Below are 20,363 nucleotides of genomic sequence, written 5' to 3'. Positions count from 1 at the left end.
GTACTCGGCTTTTGATAACAACATGTCAAAGTTGGTATAAGGCGTCAATTATACATGTTACGTCTTGCGACGCAATACCGTGCGTAACGTCACTACGTTATCAGCAAAGCCCCAGTCCCACTAGACCACGATCGCATCACGCTCACAGCGATCTAAATTAAATTCAGATCGTGGTGAGGTCGCGGTATGAGCGGCATGAAAATGTAAATTTTCGTTGCATTCACGATGCTACTACGTCCTCATTACGCTTCTGCAACGATCCCGCAACGATTATAACACGTTCTCACCGCGCTTATTCGGCGACCTTAATATGCTTATCAAGATCTTTCTACGCCCACCACGTTCTCACTACGACCAAAACAGGAGCTATCCGATTGCAACACAATCTTACCACGCTTCTACTGCGATTATAGCACGTTCTTACCACGATTACACTACGTTCAAACCGCGATGTTACTACGCTTTCAGCAATGACGCCAATATCGTGTTCCATATCAACACGGTATCATTCCTTCATTTCTATATCCGATTAATTCGTAGATTTTTCGGAAAAAATACAATCATGCCACCAAAATCTACTAGAACACGTAGGCGTGGTGTCAGGGTTGATGTAGAGGCAGATGGAGATCTGATAGTAACGAATCTTGATCAAGTAGAGATGTCGGACCGACCAATCCGACCTAAATTACAACAAACTGCTGGTCCATAAAGCTGAATTGTCGATATGTTAGTGAACAATGGCAGATATGAAACAGAGGTGTCAATAGATATAGGAAGATGTGGTAGAGTGCAAATGAGACAATTTTTAAAAGTAACAACCATAGGCCAAGATACGGCCTTCAACACGGAGCCTTGGCTTACACCGAACAGCAGGATATAAAAGCCCCAAACATTACTAGTGTTAAACCATTCAAACGGGAAAACCAATGGTCTAATTTATATGAAAACAAGAAGCATGGTTGAGCCGTTAGAGAAAATGGACAAGAAGTACCAATTACACACAGAATAACAAAACCTGGAGAGATTTAAAATATTTTATAAGAAAATGACAATGAGAATAATGGTCGTAGTATGAACGTAGTCAAGTCGTAAGAAGAGCGCGATGAGGACGGCAAGGGCGTGCTAGAATCGAACTATTGTCGTGAACAGCGTGGTATAGTCGTAGTAGAAGCGTAGGTTGGTCGCGGTGAGACCGTGGTGATCGTAGTCACGTCGTAATAACGTCGCAATGAGATCGTAGTGCAGTTTGTTCGAATAGAATCACGCATTCGCTACGCTCTCACTACGATGGTACAGCGACCATCTCACTACGATCTTATTGCGCTCTCACTACGCTTCTATTACGACCTGATTTCGCCACGACCGTACAAAGTTTGTTTTGAACATGTTCAAAGTTTGTCACGCTCATCACGATCTTGAAGACCTCACCACGACCGTGATACGACCTTACTGCGATCTACACGATCGTACTACGATCATCAAAATTAGCTTTTTTTCACAGATCGTAGTGCGATCGTGGCCTAGTTGGACTGGGGTATAATAACGTCAACCTCGTGTTCCATATCAATACAATTCCATTTCTTCTATTTCTGATTAATACATAGATTTCTGGGAAAAAACACAGTCAAACCACCAAAATCTTCTAGAACACGTGGGCGTGGTGGTAGGGTTTGATGAAGAGGCAGAGAAAGCTCTGACATTAACGAATCATGATCAAGCAGAAATGTCCGACCGATCAATCAAACCAAAATTACAACCTTTTGCAGGTCCACAAAGCTCGAATGACGATATTTTAGTGAACGAGAGAAGAGATGACACAGATGTGTTAAAATATATATGAAGATGTGGTATGAGTGTCAATGAGACAACTCTCCATCACAGTAACAATTTATAAACCATTATAGGCCAAGGTACGGCTTCAACAAGGAGCATTGGCTTTCACCGAACAGCAAGCTATAAAGGCCCCAAAAAATAACGTCAAGTGAAAAAGCATTCAAACGGAAAAACTAACAGTCTGATCTATACAAACGAGAAGCATTGTCGAGCCGTTAGAGAAAATGGACAAGAACTTCATACAGACAATCAAAACCTGGAGATATATAATATATTTTATGTGAAAATGACAATGAGAATAATGTTCGTAGTATGAACGTAGTCAGGTCGTAAGAAGAGCGTGATGAGGACTGCATGATCGTGCTTGATTCGTACTATGGTCTTGAACAGCGTGGTGTAAACGTGGTAAAGTCGTACTGGAAGCGTAGTTCGGTCGCGGTGAGAACGTGGTGGTCGTAGTGAGGTTGTTAAAACTTCGCTGTGAGATCGTAGTGAGTCTCTCCGAGGAGAATCACGCCCTTGCTACGATGGTACAGCGACCTTCTCGATATTACTACGACCTCAGTGTGCTTTCACTACGCTTCTACTACAACATTATTTCACTACGACCGCACCCTGATTGTTTTGAACATGTTAAAAGTTAGCCACGTTCATCACGATCTTGAAGACCTCACCACGACCGTGATACGACCTTACTGCGATCTACACTATCGCACTACGATCATCAAAATTTGCATTTATATCACAGATCGTAGTGTGATCGTAGCCTTGAAGGACTGTTGTATTACATTGTAGATAAAAACCACTTTAAATAATCAAATACATTTCAAAACTATGTACTATAATTTGATTAAACAGAAAAGTAAAGAAAAAATGGTATAAGAAACAAAGATAAATTTACCAGACCATAACTTCATGTTTAATGTTTCTGTTTTCAGATCATCCTGATTGCGATGCTAAAGAACCAACTTTAATATTAGACAAATGTCCTACAGGTTTGTTAACTTAGACAGGGAAATAACAAATACGTATTAACTTCTGTCAAAATTTGTCTGTTTTTGTCTAATCTAGAATCACCTTAAACAGTGATTGTTGTTTAACAAATTAAATTTTAGTACTTTTTAAAACTGGCTATGTTCAACATTCATATTGTTATTTCAGTTCTTTTTTAAACTAGCTTAGTTCAAAATTGATATTGTAAGTAGTAAGGTATTCATGCGCTTAGTTTTTATCATTAAAAAAATCGCACAACGGATAAAATAAATATCAACAAGTGTCCCTATGCAGTTTTATATCAAGGTACCTGCACCTGTCGGGATACTCATGACCAAATGTTGATATTGAGTGTACGGATAACATAAAAAAAAGACGATAAAGTCGAGTATGCGAGACCGTGTATATTTACGCCAAATATTTTCATTTTAAGCTGAACAAAAATATTTTGCAAAATACTCTACAAATTTTAAAATAAATTGGTTTGATAAATGTAACAAACATCTGTTGAAGACACTTCTGAAAAATAATTTTCGTTATGAGAATTGAAATTTGTAATTTTCATGACGTTACATTATTTGAAGATTTCACGAGGATAATATTAAAATTAATGATAAGTTTGTCTTTAAAAAGATTTCATCTCATCAACAGTTTGAATAAATTAGAACATTTGAATTTGATTGTTTTAGAAGGGACAAAATATTGAAATTTCCAACCTAACGCATTTGTCAATATGCCATAAAATATTGACGTATGCGGTTAGAGTATTTATTACCTTTATTCATCAAGACTACATATAATTATGGCTTCATATAGTATTACAATCGTAAGAAAACAGAATCCCTACAATAAAATATAAATACACATTAACATACATCATAATTAAAAATATAGATTAAAACACTAAAAACGTAACACTCAACCAATAATAAGAATCACTTTCTTTTACGCTTCATAAATAAATTGTTATATTAAAAAGTTAATTGAAAAAAATATTAATTTATAAGTTCTTTTACATTTCTTAATGTTTCTTCTTTAAATACATATTGTTCTTAAAACGTACATACATATCTTTTACCGATTATAATTTCTTTATACAAAATACTGATCTATCTCCGGATGATAAATAACTTGCAATGAATAAAAACTAATAAGACAATGTAACGTACGTCATAGGCGAAACATCATAAAAATTTAAAAAAAACAGGAAATTTTACAATTCATAAGAGTGCAAAGTTACATAAGCGCAAATACTTAAAAATGTTTTTTTTAAAGATATTACATTTTTATTATTATCGAAATATGAATTTATTGTCTTTCTCAATAATATGTACGTTATCGTGTTTTGATTTAAAGTTTAGGAATAGGTGTGATTTAAAGGTTTTTCTTTACGGCCGCGGAGGTGTCAATTTTTATTTTGCATTTGTAGTTTTTCATTTTGAAGATTTAGTAAATATTTTCTACGTTAAGTTTCGAAACTATATATGAATATTATGTTTGCATGTTTTATAATCTAACAGTTTAAAGAAATTTTTGAAATATGCGAATTAGATTACTTTTACGTGTTTTTTCACATCTGTTAACTTCAAAATATAATTCAAATTATTTTTAAAAATGTTGGATTTGTTCTTTGTTCCGACGTGTAAAATGATTTGTAAATCGAGAAACCTATCAACGTTATAATAAAATTTATGTCATTATAATGTCGGTCTCCTATTTTATATCCAAAGACTATATTTGTCTAGTTAATTTTCTTACAGAAGTTTATGATATTAATTTTTTCTGTTATTTTATTCCGCAAGTCATTTAAAAACTCACAATCAAAAATAAAAAAATGTTGATTATTGTCTGTGTATTTTCATAAAGCACACTATGACGTATTAGATATTTTCCATTTGTTAAGATTTTCTGTGTTTGGCAATATATAGCTAAATAATTTCCATTTATAAACTTTAAGTTTGTTTGTGTATATTTCTTTGTTTGTAAATGATAAGGAGTGTCTAATTTGATATGGTTTTACGCCTAATATTCTTTGCGTATTTTTATCATTCCAATGTTTGGAGTCACTTTTTTTTTTTAAATATTGATAGACGGTTTTGTTATCAAGATCTGCTACATTTTTCTGATTCAATCGATCTAAGGATTTATCGTTAATACTAGCTCGGGTTTTAACAGATTTTTATTGTTTTCAGGATATCTATCCAATATTTTGGAATAGCTTTTTTTAGTATTGGTAGTTCGACTATCCAGGTTTGTTTTCTTTCTAACTTACTCAGTATTGCGTTTTCGTTGATTTGACCGTTTTCGTCGATAATTTCATTAATATAGATTATATTGCTTGTGATCCAATTGAGCATCAATAATGGATTATTTTTTATTTTCATGTTTTTATTACCAAATATAATTATTTTTGCGTATTTCTCTAATGTTAGTGGGTGATTTAGTTTGACCTCCCTTTTCCGTATCCAGCATTTTACAATATCCAGATAAAATTCTGGTAATTCAGTTGTAATTTTAAGTGGTTTTAATTTTTTAAGTTCTAAATTCATTTTGAAGATAAGGAAGTTTTTTCCGTATTTATCAAAAAAGATTCTCGGAAGAATTGACCAGTTTTCATGTTTTGACTCGATGCCCATTTAATTTTAAGTGTATTAAAATACTGTCGATATCTATCATATTGAGTCCTCCTGTATTGTAATCTGCTATCATAATGATACATGTAGTTGACATTAATTTGTCGTGTTTACCGTTCCTAATGAAATTAAAAATTTCTCTTTCTAGATTGTCACTATACGTTTTATTTATGACTGTCATACTTGCTAAGTATGTGAATTGTGAAATAATAAGTGTTTTGATTATAAGAATTTTACCGATGATAGTAAGATGTCTTTTTTACAAAGATTTCATGATTTGTTTTGCTTTTTTAAACTTATTTTCCCAATTTAGTTTTGCGCATTCTGCTTTATTTGTGCCGAAATACAATCATAACACTTTAACGTGTTTATCTGTATTATGTATTATCTACTTTATCTTACAAATTTTTAGTTGTTCTCTCCAAATGCCTTCCGTTTTGTTTTTATTTAATTTAAGACCAGAAAATGTGCCAAATATTTCAATAACGTTTAATGCAGCTATACTCAAAAATAGTATCGACAAGTATTATAAAAAAAAACCCAGATAGATTCAGTAAGAACAAATGGAAGAAACCCAACAATTTGAAATACCCTTTCCAATCTTACACTGATCATGCATACTTACAGATCATATGACGAAAATAAACTATTTGACCAAGTTAAAACTACTTGTGTATGTGTAACCGAAAGACGTTTATCTTGTACGGTTAAAGTTAATTTTATAATTTATCGACAATAACGTTATCAATAGTTATGACACCTTTTGAATCGCAAGAACTTCTACGAAGTGCACAGTGAATATCACTTATAACCTCTTACCAAATCTGTCAGAATCTGTTTGAAGAACTGTTGTATGAAGAACTGTCATCCTGACACCTCTTAAACAGTTCTAGCTAGAACAGTTCTATCCTTAAATTGATTTGGTAAGTTCTTGAAGAACTGATTTGGTCTGGTCTACCTCGAACTGATTTGGTCAGTTCTACCTAGAACTGATCAAATCTTTGGTCAGTTTTACGACTTAAACAGTTCTGCGGTTAGAACAATTCTTCGACTAGAACATTTCTACGGCAAGAACAGTTCTACGATTCGGCAAAAAAAATAGTTAGTCTGTTCTATCCATTGATCAGTTTTAAGAACTTTTTGTCTGAAATATAAAAAAGTTAAATGAATATAATATATATTATAACTGTAGTGTCCTCATTTAGAACTGTTCTTAAATCCTGACAGGTTTTGTTTTATATTCTGTTTTGATACCCCAACAGTCCTTTAAGTGAATTTGTGTATAATTGCACTTCGAGTGTTCCCTTTTTTGAAAATGCCTGTACTAAGTCAGGAATATGACAGTTCTTGTTCATTCGTTTTGATCCGTTTTGTGATTTAATTTTGCCATCTGATTATGGACTTTCCGAATTGATTTTCCTCTAAGTTCAGTGTTTTTGTGATTTTACAATTCATTACGATGCATATTTATTGTAATGATTTAGCCTTGTTTTTATGGTTCATATTTTTATTAACTAAACCACCACCAAATGTTAATGACAGACGGACATGTTTACCAAACTTAATGAAAAATGAAATCAAAATATGTGCATTATAACGAGGTTTGCGTTATATTGTAAATGTTATCGTAATTACGCAAAATTTGATTTATTTCGCAAAGGTTTGTGTTATTTCGCGAAGGTTTACTTTATTTCGCAAATAAGTGCGTTAAACCTCAAAGGTTTGCGTTTTTTCCCAAAGATTTGAGTTATACGGCAAACATAGGAAGACATATTACTGTGACTTGATTGTGAGTGTTGCTTTCCACCTACAAATGTATTGCAACTAACAAATTCTAACCAAATTGTATTTTTTTTTCTAAAACCAATCTGTTCAACTGGTCAGAAATTTGAAAAAGCTGCTTTAGTAAAACACAGTCAAGTCATGAAAGTGCAAGGGGATTTTATAAAACATACTTACAATCCTCTAAGACTTTTAATTCCGCTTTAATGCTGTTGTGAAAATCAGTAAAACAGTTTGTATAGATATTGTTTAGTAGTTGTCATGCTAAAGGTGAAATGTTGTTATTTGATTTGTTATAAAAAAAATGTCCAAAATAAGCCTTCATATAGTTTTTCTTTGGGAGTCTTCTATATTCATAAGAATCGAACATGGTGAATATTTCGTATTCAGTAAAATATTTGTGAAATTACAATATGTTTGTAGAAGTTTCAATAGGAAGATATTTAATTTATCACCTTACACTTTTACATTTTGACTCTACAGTTCCATATTAGGCCCAGTTGAACAGTTTGGTTTCATAAAACACATTGCAATTTGGTTAGAATTTGAATGAGTTGCAAAAGTTGGAGAGGAAAACTTATAGTCAAGTCACTTAAAGAAAATTGTGTTGCGGTAATACGCTTCCGTAAATTTCCTCTGCAAAAAAAATATTTAAAAAAATAGAAATAAGTCGCGCAAGCCATTTATTTGTTGAACATTTTCATATAGATCAGGCCATTTAAACTATTTCATTCGAGCGCGATAATTTTATGTGTAGCCGAATCACGCATTTGGAATTCATCACGTCGTCCGTTTACTCACTTCACTAATTATGAGCCTCTTATATTACCTTGTCCAATGTTGTGTTCATATTGTTGATAACTGCGCTGTATATGCTCTGTATAGTGTTTTACCGCATATTGTACACACAAAAAAAGCCGAAGGTTTAGGCGCACGTGAAACAGTTTCTACCCCCAGCTAATTGTATGCCTATACTAAATCAGACTGTCTGAACTTTTGATTGAATAGTTCAGATTGATTAGGTAACAGCAGTATACATCTGTTCAAAAGTTTTAAACCGATTAGGAGAAAATACCACCAGGTTACAATCTAAAACCGAGGGAAACGCATCATCTTTAAGAGGAAAACAGATCGTGACCAAATCCTGAGTCAATGCATCGTGGATAAAAATAAAAGCGACTTGTTATGACGGTCTTTTTTTTTTATATCAGTTTGGCATTGCCCAAAATACGCGTATCCCTCATGCTTCTACTGCTACCCAATGAGGAAAAATTTCATATAGTTTCATGTCTTACAGTTGATGAGTTTTTCACAGTTTTGGTTGGTAACTAAACTAAAAAGGTATTTCTTATCTTTCAATAGATTTAAAACTTTTGAACAGCGGTACACTTCAATCGTCAACGGAAGTCCTTTTACCAAGTTGAACTTGCATCGGCAGTCACAATCCAAAATTCTGTTTTATTTCTTATGCCATTTGACAGTTTAACAGAATTTGATGTTTAAACAGGAAGCAACGTGTTATGGCATGACAAGAAGTGACATTTTGTATTTTTTTAAATGCAACTGACTCAAATAATAGGACCCGCTTGAGCAAACCCTTCCAAAATATCAAAATATGGAATTGGTTTAAAGTCCTACAAAAATCAAATGCAAATGAAAGGATACTAAGAGAAATGCTTGCGCTTCATGATGTATTACGATTTTAGCATTTATAGGTTTTAAATATGGCAAAGTAAATGACCAAGAACGTATAAGTACAAATTAGTTCTACATGGTAAGGAAGCTGTATGGATAACTGTCTAACAGCTACGAGTTTGAGCGTGTTTGGTACGCAATCCTACTTGGTACCCATTACCCTATATATGAACTTCATTGATTTAGAACGAGTCGAAACCAACATTTTAGCAACCAGCTTCATGACGTCAATTAATGTCATGTTGAACCTGTAACTTCCAATCATATGACATTTGACGCCTTTATCAATGACGTAACGGATTTTTGTTTGAAGAAATTCCTCATATGACGTAATCTGTAACTTATATGCTACTCTAGACCTTATTGTAAGTTTCCAACATCCAATGTACTATTGAAAATTTTACCTACAATTGTGTCTCCGTATTTGTTTTAGTTCTAATTTCTTTGAAGTATCTAAGATGTAGTTTTTAACTTCATGTGAGACAACTCTCAACCATCGAACACAAACTGATCATGATAAAAGGCATCATTTGTCCTAAACTGATGGGTAAATGATAAGCTATGTTTGTAAACATATACGTTTCGGTTTATGAGTTTCAGTTCTCTTTCTGTATCTCTCGACTCTCTTTCGTAACAAAGCAAACTTAAAATATAAATTTTATCATTTCAGATTCTGATTCACCAAACGTATATATTACTCCCAGAAACAGCAGTATGTATGTACATAGACACGGTAACATGACATTAGAGTGTGCATTTCTATCGCTTACTAGCATTACCAGTTCAAAATGGATCAAGCATGGAAAAAATGGACAAACAGTTTTAAATAAAACAACTCATCCAGATAAATTTAGTGTTAGTCTTTCTGAAGCTTCTCGCAACTTATTGGTTTTTAAATCTGACTTTATACTTGATGACGCAGGTACTTATCAGTGCATAGTTTCTAATGAGAATGGAGAAAATGATGATAATGTAACCGTACTCATATATGAAGGTAAGTTTACTTATGACAACTGTACTTGAAAAAGGAAACCATAAAAAAATTGTTTATTTGTTTTTTTAAGTGTTGTTACGTATGATTTAATTATAATCTAAAAAAATAATTTATCATTCTATAAGGCTGTATAACTTGAATAAAAAAAAGTATATTTTTTTAACGATATAACACGAAACAAAAGAGATTATGAAAACCATAAGTGAATAAGATTATGGCCAATCAAATGGATAAGAATAAACAACATAATAAAAGCGCAGCAATACATCGGACAAAATGTTATACACACATATAAATACATATATGCATATATGCACCATTATGTAAACGTGTATTTTGTTATCAATCAGAAATCCCTAACCCTCAAGTTACAAGTGAACTATACCCGCTAAATCTTGGTGAAGACGTACATATGGAGTGCATGATTGACGTATATCCAGAGGTAACGGATGTTTGGTGGACGAAAGACGACGGAATAATAGATATAACAGATAGTCAGTACCGCGGATCTACTCCACAAGAACCATCAGTACACATATCAACGACTACTACAGACGATATTGGATATTACAGATGCTGTGCAAACAATTCCATAAGTTTCAACTGCAGTAATTATATTATACTTGGATGTGAGTTGACCTTTCGTTTCTAAAAAATGAGTCCGTTTTCTTTGTATAAAGCATGAAATGATGTAGATATCTGATATATGTGACCTAAAGTATAATTAGCATACTAAGTATCTGACAGAGAGTTGGAACGAGTATCAGTTGATATAATATGACATCATGTTTTTATGTCACCCGATCGACAATGTCGGGTGACATATTGCTTTTCCTCTGTTTCTTTTTCTGTATTATTATTATTCTTCCACCTATTTTGTCCGGCAGTTTTTTCTGAGCCAATGGAACCAATCCTTATGATAGTCAACTATAATGAGGAACACAAAATTCTGGTTTGCAGTAGGTCTTAAGACCATTAAAAATGGCTGCCGTTACCATTGAAACGGAACAAGTGTGAAAAATTCCAGTTTTTTGTTTTGGTGAATGATTTGGAGATGCTTAAACTTAGAACCATTATATTTTGATATAATGTATGAGGCGGCCATCTACTGATTTTGGTACGATTTTGGCAATCATTGGAACTATCATGTTGCCATGGAAACTACACCAAAAATTTCAAAAATATCAAAATGCTTCAAATTTTTTGAAACTTCACAGTAACGATGAGCAACATTGGTAGATGTGCAATTTGGTGTTGGAATTTCGAAAGTGTCTGCCGTTACCATGGAAACAATGCAAAACAGGTCAAAATGGTTCAAAAACCTAAAAGTGGCATTTACTTTCTTAAAATGGTAGGTCAAATTGATTGAAACTTTGATGGTATGGTCCCTCCCATGTACCAATGTACCATATGCCATTAAATTTTGGGAATGGTCTCTGTTGCCATAGGAACCAATCAAAATGTCAAAAATTTCAAAATGCTCCAAAATTAGTGAAACTTTATAGGATTGTTGACTGGCAAGTCTGCATGAGATTTTTGAAGTTGGAATTTCCAAAATGGCCACCGTTGTCATGGAAACTGCTAAAATGTCAAATATTTTCAAAATGCTCCAAACTTAATATTATTGTAAACTGGCATGTAAAGATGAGACTTTTGACTTTGAAATTTTTTAAATGGCTGCCGTTGCCATGGAAACAGCAAAAATGTGAAATTTTCTAAAATGCTCTGAATGTACTCAAAATTTATAGAAAGATGTATTGATGCTATATGTGCATGGACTGTTATACAATTTTGAAATAGTTGCCGCTTAGTTGCAATGGGGGGAAGGGTGACATCCGCTATTGCTTGCAATAGCAATTCTAGTTATTATTTCAATTCTACTTCAAGGGTTAAATATCGATGTTCTGATCATAAGTGTTTTTCGATTCCCTAGCTTTACCACTTACTGTTTGTGATTTTATAAATGATGTAATGCATGCATAAAAGGAGATACTTATATGATCTTGTCTTATCTGGTCTGGAGATATTGAGATTATGATCATTTCCTTTAAAAAAATGTCTGTATTCAGGGAAACAGACCTTCAAGCAACAAAATCGGGCACGAAACTTATTGTTAAAAATGCGAATTCTCGTTGATATATGAAATGAAACAATATATGCACATATTTCGATGCTATGTAATCTTTAAACAATCGAGATTTTATCTTAACTTTCTTGTAAAAGTTATTCTTTTTAAATTCATTCAAACGAAACCAAACATGGAAAACTACCGATGTCTTTTTAGACCTTGATATTTGAATTTCTCATTGAATTGCTCGTACGACATTGTCTCTCCTGCATTTAAGTTTTCTTACCACGATGATGATTGTCCCCCTCCGTATGTACTGTATATTTCTCATTTGCTTTTTTATGAACGAATTTGTTGGAATATCTAGGAAAATTTTACTTTGCTTTAATATACGTATTATAATTCTTTATATATACTGTTGGTGTTAAATCAGTAAATCTAGTATTGTTTAAACTGACTTCTAATTTCCTATTTACTATATATATTTTTAATGATGAGCACCAGGTAACAACAACAAATTTAATACAGTTACTTTACCATTCTGAAGTCGATCTTTAAGTTCTTGTATGCGTTGACTAAGATGCGTTTACATCCTTCTCTTTGTTGGTCATACTCGACCGGCATGGTATTGGATATCAGTCACTTCGTAGCATATATATTTTTGAATGTGGCACTTGAATCTATGATCATCTTCCGTAAGCCGCTGTCCGATCTTCCTTCGTGTTTTATCGTCCTTGGTTCTTCGCTTTAGTAATGGTTCCATCAACATAGTTTGTTTTGACGTAGTATGTAAATGTTGTTGTATATGCGGTTGAGTCGGAGTTTTTCATCTCTTCCAATGTATGGAACCAGACGTCTTCTACCTCTGCATGTGGTACGAGAGTAAAAACTGCTGTCCTGTTTATTAGTTGGTTAATGTCCGGTTCTCCTTTATAGTTAAAAGTACTGTCGAGTGCAATTTACGCAAACATCACTGTGTATAGTTGTAAATGAACCCAGAGCATCTACTGATCATACATAAATTTTAAGATACCTAAATTTGAATTGATAATCCGCTGAAATTTAATGAATTTATACTCCCTTTTTTGATAGATTACATTATTTTTAAATTTTATTTAAAATAAGAAAAAAACATGTAATTACAAATGATGGCATACATGTTTTATTTTTTATAAATAAAGTTACAATAAAGATAGATATTTTTATAAATGAGAATGTTTGTATTTGTTACTGAAACGTGCAGTATTCAGATGATTTTATAACTCAGAAATGTTATATATTTATCAATCAAAAGTGCCTTTATATAATAATTTAAAATAATGGATTTCTTATATTGTACTTCTGTCCCAGGTTAGGGGAGGGTTATGATCCCGCTTACATCTTTAAACCCGCCAATTTATTTGTGTATGTGCCTGTCCCAAGTTAGGAGCCTGTAATTCAGAGGTTGTCGTTTGTTTATGTGTGACATATTTGTTTTTCGTTCATTCTTTTATATAAATAAGGTCGTTAGTTTTCTCGTTTGAATTGTTTTACATTGTCATATCGGGGGCCATTTCTAGCTGAATATGCGGTTTGGGCTTTGCTCATTGTTGAAGGCCGTACGGTGACCTATAGTTGTTAATGTCTTTGTCATTTTTGGTCTCTTGTGGACAGTTGACTCATTGGCAATCATAACACATCTTCGTTTTTATACAGAAAAATACAGAAAAATATTTTATTCTAGTATATTTGTTTTGAATTTATGTAAAGTGTCCCCACATGACGCTCAAAATATGGTTGTCAACCAATATATGTTGGCCATTGTTATCCAATGTACAAAGTGTTGAAGAACGATAATGCTCAAACACATTGAATGACAATGTTTTATAAACAACAAAAGTGCTATTACATATAAGATGAACTTATCACTACAAACACTAGAAAGTACTTGCAAAATCTTCGTTCCCATGAAAACTTAGAGCAAAGTCGACAGCATAAACGGTCGATGTGTTCAGCTTAATTTAAGATCGAAGGTACAATGGGTAGATATCTGGTTACACTTTATCTTTTCTATGATGTGCCGCATTTGCCTCTATAAGGTAAAACAGTCCGTGTGTGACTAATTACATACAATATGGTATGCCTTATATTGGCCACTTTCTAGCAAATTCAGACTTTACTATATTAATTAACGTGTCTGAAGACGAATTTGTGTACAATATTTGTTTTTTAACCCCTGACAATATAAATAAACTGAACTCTTGAACAGATCTTTCCGGGACGTGTATATTTTTGTGTGACTTCAGGATTTACACATGTTTGGACTCGGGGATCAATGATTATATTTTTGGGATGTTCGTTACTCAACACTTTATATACTGAAACCATTAGAAATATCACTATATTTGGTTTTCAAGTATCGAATACTGGTTTGCAACTAAATGTCTATATATATTTACAATATTTCCACTCATATTGACATCAGTTTAATAGAATAAAATTGAGAAAGGAAATGGGGAATGTGTCAAAGCGACAACAACCCGACCATAGTGCAGACAACAGCCTAAGTCCACCAATGGGTCTTCAATATTTATTTAAAATGGCAACATGTACAATATATATTCACAGATATATTTTATTTACATATTATTATTGTGTTCCTAATGCGCCTTAGGAACATTGACCCAGTGATTTATGGGTTTACAGTTAATATGGAAACCCTATCCAAATTTCGATCAACGATATAATCGTAGATTCCAATAGTTAAGAAAAATATATGTGTGTACCCTCCTTGCTTTCCTCGTTGTGTCATTTATAAACTGACCAAATATGCGGAAAATTCCAACGGCACATTCAAAACCCATTAGTCAAAGAGAAACTGACACCACCACGACAAAAAAAGATCCAAAACAACAAAAAGAAAAACATGTCGACAAAAGTACTAAACAACGCATCACTTAAACACGGATATGCAGTGGTTATCTCTGATACATTGCAAAAACACAATATCATTTCAAGAAATCTCTGAGAACAACTTATATACATGTACTTATAGATTATCGATGATCATCTCAATGAGATAGATATTATCGCTTGAGCCGGTACGGCGAAATCGAGAAAAGCAGCCGAGTTGAAATAACCAATGATAATCTGTTTATCGATATTTTACATATGACGACGTTGTCAATTTCATGTCAATTTCGTTAGCATCGCCACGTCCGTCCTTAGTTTCTAGCGATTAACATGATATGAAAAATTATCACCAAAAAATATCAAAGAGATATGCACAAAAAAGCGATAATCTACATTAATCAAAGATAAAAATGTTATGATTCCTTTATGTGATCTGGTAATTTTTCTTCAGATGCGCCTGTTATAATAAATTCTACAGATTATGCAAAAGGATTCATTGGGAAATCAGTACATGTCATTTGCGAAGTGAAATCAGCCCCTAAAATCATTGATGTTACGTTTCAATCTGAACGAACGATTTTAAATGCAGATGTCTTCAACATATCCACTGGAACTCACCAAAAAAAGTTTACATTTACAATTAACGAACCAACATTACAGGATAGTGGAAATTATACATGCAACGCAACTAATGAGCACGCATCCAGAATGAGTGAGGCAATTACACTAGAAATATATGGAGGCAAGTTTTATTATATTATTTTCTTTCGGCTTATAGGCTGTTTTTACGTTTTTTATGTTGCTTTAGCATGAATTGTTAAAAATTAACTGTCATATATTGTTCAGTAGAACACTTCCTTTGTTATATTTACTAAATTAATAGTTCACTGTTTTACTTGATTTATTTCACTTGAATGGTTGGAGTTTAACCCGTTCGCTCATCATTTACCAGTCCATCTATAGACAGGTGGATTGGGAACATAAGCCCATATCAGAGAAAATTCTTCACCTTATGCAGACGGATTTCCTTTACAATACCTCTATGCATATGTCCGTTATTCTGTAACGTTTTGAAAATATTTGTTTCTTCCTAATACATGTATATTACTTGATTGCAATCATTAACTTGGTTTGATTTTTTTGCACTTGGTAATCAATTTACAATATAATCTTATATCATTAATTCGTATATTTTAACAAATTTGATTCCTTTAGGGATAGTCTCATGTTAAACTATATTTTCGAAGGTAGAGAGAAAACGGCGGATAGCAAAAAGCATATTGCACGGTATTTTTAGAATACCTAAAAACCGATATACTTTGTGCCGTCATGTAACATGTGTTATGAATTTCAGAATATTGTTAAACGATCGTAAACGTTTGGAAACAAATGATATCTGTGATCGATTATTAGACAGAAAAAATCTTCAAATACATAAGATGACAAACAAACAAAAAAAGCAATTGAAATAACAACTACTATTTTGTAATTGTCAAGGAAACAATATAAAATATAAAAAAATTCAAACAAAATCAAATGACTATTTTGATACAAATATGGTCGGAAATTAACAATATAACAAATATAGCCGTTGTAAGAGGTCAATACAGGATATATCGACCCAAAGACGTATATCGACCTTGGACTTCGTCCTCAGTCAAAATAATTCTTTCATGTCAATATATCATTGTATCGACTTCATACAAAGGCTATATTTGTATAATATCGCCTTGAAAACGTTACAAATGCGCATGTTCTCTGTGTGTTCAGTTCATTTTTGTTTGAACAGAAGCACATATTAGAGTAAATTGTGCACCTTATGCAGACGGATTTCCTTTGCAATACCTAAGCTATTATATCCTAAGGTCGTCTTGTAAACATGCAATTTGTATAGCTCATGTATCTATGATCAAATATTCAAACTGGTTTTTTTTTAATAGTTTACAATTGTTGGTAATTGATCTTTTCTTTATGGAACTTAATCGAATTATATTAATTTTTTATAGTGTTTTTATTTGATTATGAACTATTTAGTATCATAAAAAATAAATCTCTTACATTCTTGCATTTTTTTTTACTAAAAAATATTTATAGATCATAAGATAACTGACCCGAACAAGTTGACCTCCTCCAATCCCCCCTCCCGATTTTCAGTGAAAATAAATGATGAGTTCAACATCAACACACAAGGTCGTCTCTCTTTCCAAAATTGAATGGACATAATATATATTTGAAAATAAAGTTCATCCTTCAACCAAAAGAGGTCGTCAGTAGTTCCTGAACCTGATGAATTGTCTTCATATCTACAAAGTTAAATCACAAAAATACTGAACTCAATCAAATGGTAAAATTAAAAGCTCAAACACACAAAACAAATTGATAATTAATTTTGTAATTTTTTTGGATAACTTAAATTACGACCAAAAAATGGTCTGCAGGTAAGTGCTATTTCTACGAAAACATGTTAAATGTAATATTTCTGTTATAACAAACCATATTCTTCGTACCATTTGAATACCATTTCGCACCATAATATTTCATACATTTCATTTTAGAAATATAATCACATGCATTTTGTCACCCGACAATATAAAAAAACCAGCAGATATCGGAATATATATAAAACATAATAGTTATCAAAAGAACCAACCAGGCTTATATTTTTATACACCACATGCGCCTTTCGTCTACATAAGACCCATCAGTGACGCTCAGATGACAATAGTTAGGAAGCCAAACAAGTACTAAGTTAATGTTTTGATAACAATTTACTCCACTGGGTCGATGCCTCTGCTGTATGACGTTTCCATATTTGTTTTTTCTCGTTTGATTTCAATATAATATATATTAAAACAAAAAACATTAAACGCTATATAGTATTCAAGGAACACAACCATCAAACATCCTATTTAAATGTTAAACGTTTTTCGAATCGTGAGAAAATTTGACAATCATTGAACAACAGCAATAAATTTTGCATTTGAATCTGTATAATAGAATTTGTCTTTAAAAAAAACAACGACAATAACTCTAATCATTCAAAATTTCTAATTCTTATTTATTTTTATTTAAGTTCTATTTCACAACCAATCTGACAAAAACATTACATTTGGGGAAAGAATTACCATCGACTGTGCCGTAGAGTCCTATCCACCGATTACTAATTCAACAGAAATAACTTGGTCATTAAATGGAAGCTGTGTTAATACTAAAAACATAATAAAATATACTCAGCCAACACTCACTAGCCTGACCATCAAAAATGCCACGTTTGGTGACCAAGGGGAGTACACATGTGATGTTGAGAAAGATTTGATTAACGGGACCAGTGGTGGATTTTGGCTTAATGTAAATGGAGGTAAGCAGAAGTTAACACTTATTGGTATGCTCGAATTATTGCACCAAGACAAAACAATATGTATCCGCACTTTTGTTTTATATTCGTAATATCAAAGTTGGATTTAGCTGAATTATTATCTCTAGGGTCACTTGCAAAGAGTTTTACAGACGTAAAGACTAAAGGGTGGATTTTTTTTATCACACAGCTTACAATTTATCTTGTTAGTAATTGATTTCTTATAACTGTTCTACTAATATCAAGATGTAAAGCGATGTCCTCAAAGAGGGGATTAACAATTTAACAGTGATAAATTAGTACAAAGATCGATGTTAAACTCGTCAATTAACATCTTGGACAAGGGGCTAGTGAACATTGTGATCTACTAAAGTTACTAACATAAATGAGGTCTACATTTTTTTTTCTGAATATCAAGCAACTGCAATTGAAAAGAAATCAATTCTCAATTTTATAAAGGAACAGCCAGAATTCACATTTAGGTTATGACATCTGATAATGCTAGGAAATAATGTATTGACCTTTATAGATGACATAATAATAAATATTCCGCCGGATATATAATAGTTTAAATCTATTTTCAGACTTTCCGAATGTGAACAGTAACATCATTTACAACACAGTGCAACACTCAGCATTTATAAGTGTTAACGAGTCTGCAGACTCAAGTTTGATACTGACTTGTAGTTATGAATCCTTCCCAAATGCAACAGGTCTTAACTGGGAAAAGCAAAACGGTGATAATACACACCCGTTGTCAGGAAAAACCACTGGTGGAACTTTGGATAACCCAAACATCACGTTCACTTCGGTAGAAAAATCTGACGAAGGAAATTATACGTGCTATGTCACAAATGCAGTAGGGAAACGTGCTGGAAACTCAGTATACATACAAGTTAATGAATGTAAGTTTTTGTCCTTAATACACTTTATTGAAATATTTTATATTATCCATTTGCTGAATTTTTCACTAGCCTGTCAAAAGTCCCGCCCACACAACAATATGTGATGATATAAGCAACGGACAACACAGCCTGAAAGTAACAATAGCTGTCCCCGAGTTTAATGATCAGGTAAAAATCAACTACCGCTCGCCGGTTAACAAATTCTCATTTATACTTCAATGATCTTTCTAATAACATAGCGCACACTTGAATCATAAGGCGTTCAATGCATTAAAAAAAAGACACTGCCCTTGGATTAATGTCCTTCGGTGATTTACACGCTTGAAGCATTTTTGTTTACCTGCGATTGCGTTTTGGGTTATATCTATTTCCTTGCTAACACCTTTATCCAAGGGTAGTATGTTTATATTATAAGATAGATATATGTGCATCATCATGCAAAGAAAGGTTTGTTTTCTCAGAATACTATTGATAAAGATTGAAAGAATAGCATTGCAAATGGAAATCGGTTATATGTCGAAGAGACAAGAACCCGACCAAAGAATAGACAACAGCAGATGGTCCTCAGCTGGCCCCTTAGTAAAATTGTGTAGTAGTTCAGTAACAATTGGTGTCACGTTCAACTCTAAAAAAATATAAATGAACTAATATTAAAAAGCGTACAAGACAAACAAGGTCAGAGGCTCCTGACTTGGGACAGGCGCAAAAATGAAAGAAAAATGAAAGAAAAATAGAAAACTGATTTCACCTGTTTCTTGAAAAATATTAGGCTTTCTGTGTAGATATAGCTTAGCTGTCGTGTTATTGTATATCTTTGAAATTTAGTAGTATCATGTGTAGTAACTGAAATCCACCATAGGTTCCCATTGGACTCAATGTGTTAAAGAAGAGTTAAATATTTCGACTGTTCATAGACAAACCGGATTACAATTCGTAGCTAGAACTATATCCAAGTAATTTGATATCGTACTTACAGTAGTCAACACTTCGGTGTTGACATGAATATCAATAATGTGGTAATTTTTATAAATTTCCTGTTTACAAAACTTTGAGTTTTTTCGAAAAACTCAGGATTTTCTTATCTCAGACATAGATTACCTTAGCCGTATTTGGCACAACTTTTTGGAATTTTGAATCCTGAATGCTCTTCAACTTTGTACTTGTTTGGCTTTATATATATTTTGATTTGAGCGTCACTGGTGAGTCTTATGCA

At 32.8% G+C, this 20,363-nt stretch overlaps 1 protein-coding gene across 1 annotated transcript; it reads left to right on the top strand.

Moving 5' to 3' along the window:
• Positions 1-562: 562 nt before the first annotated feature.
• On the top strand, positions 563-18,523 carry LOC134705724 (muscle M-line assembly protein unc-89-like). Its single transcript, XM_063564445.1, has 7 exons — positions 563-701; positions 1,605-1,766; positions 2,772-2,828; positions 9,607-9,930; positions 10,281-10,559; positions 17,964-18,248; positions 18,492-18,523. The coding sequence occupies exons 1-7, from the start codon at positions 563-565 to the stop codon at positions 18,521-18,523; spliced, it is 1,278 nt and encodes a 425-aa protein (XP_063420515.1).
• The last annotated feature ends 1,840 nt before the right edge of the window (positions 18,524-20,363 follow it).

This window comes from Mytilus trossulus, chromosome 2 (genome assembly GCF_036588685.1).
Source record: "Mytilus trossulus isolate FHL-02 chromosome 2, PNRI_Mtr1.1.1.hap1, whole genome shotgun sequence".
NCBI lineage: Eukaryota > Metazoa > Mollusca > Bivalvia > Mytilida > Mytilidae > Mytilus > Mytilus trossulus.
This window is presented reverse-complemented; position numbering and strand designations above follow the sequence as displayed.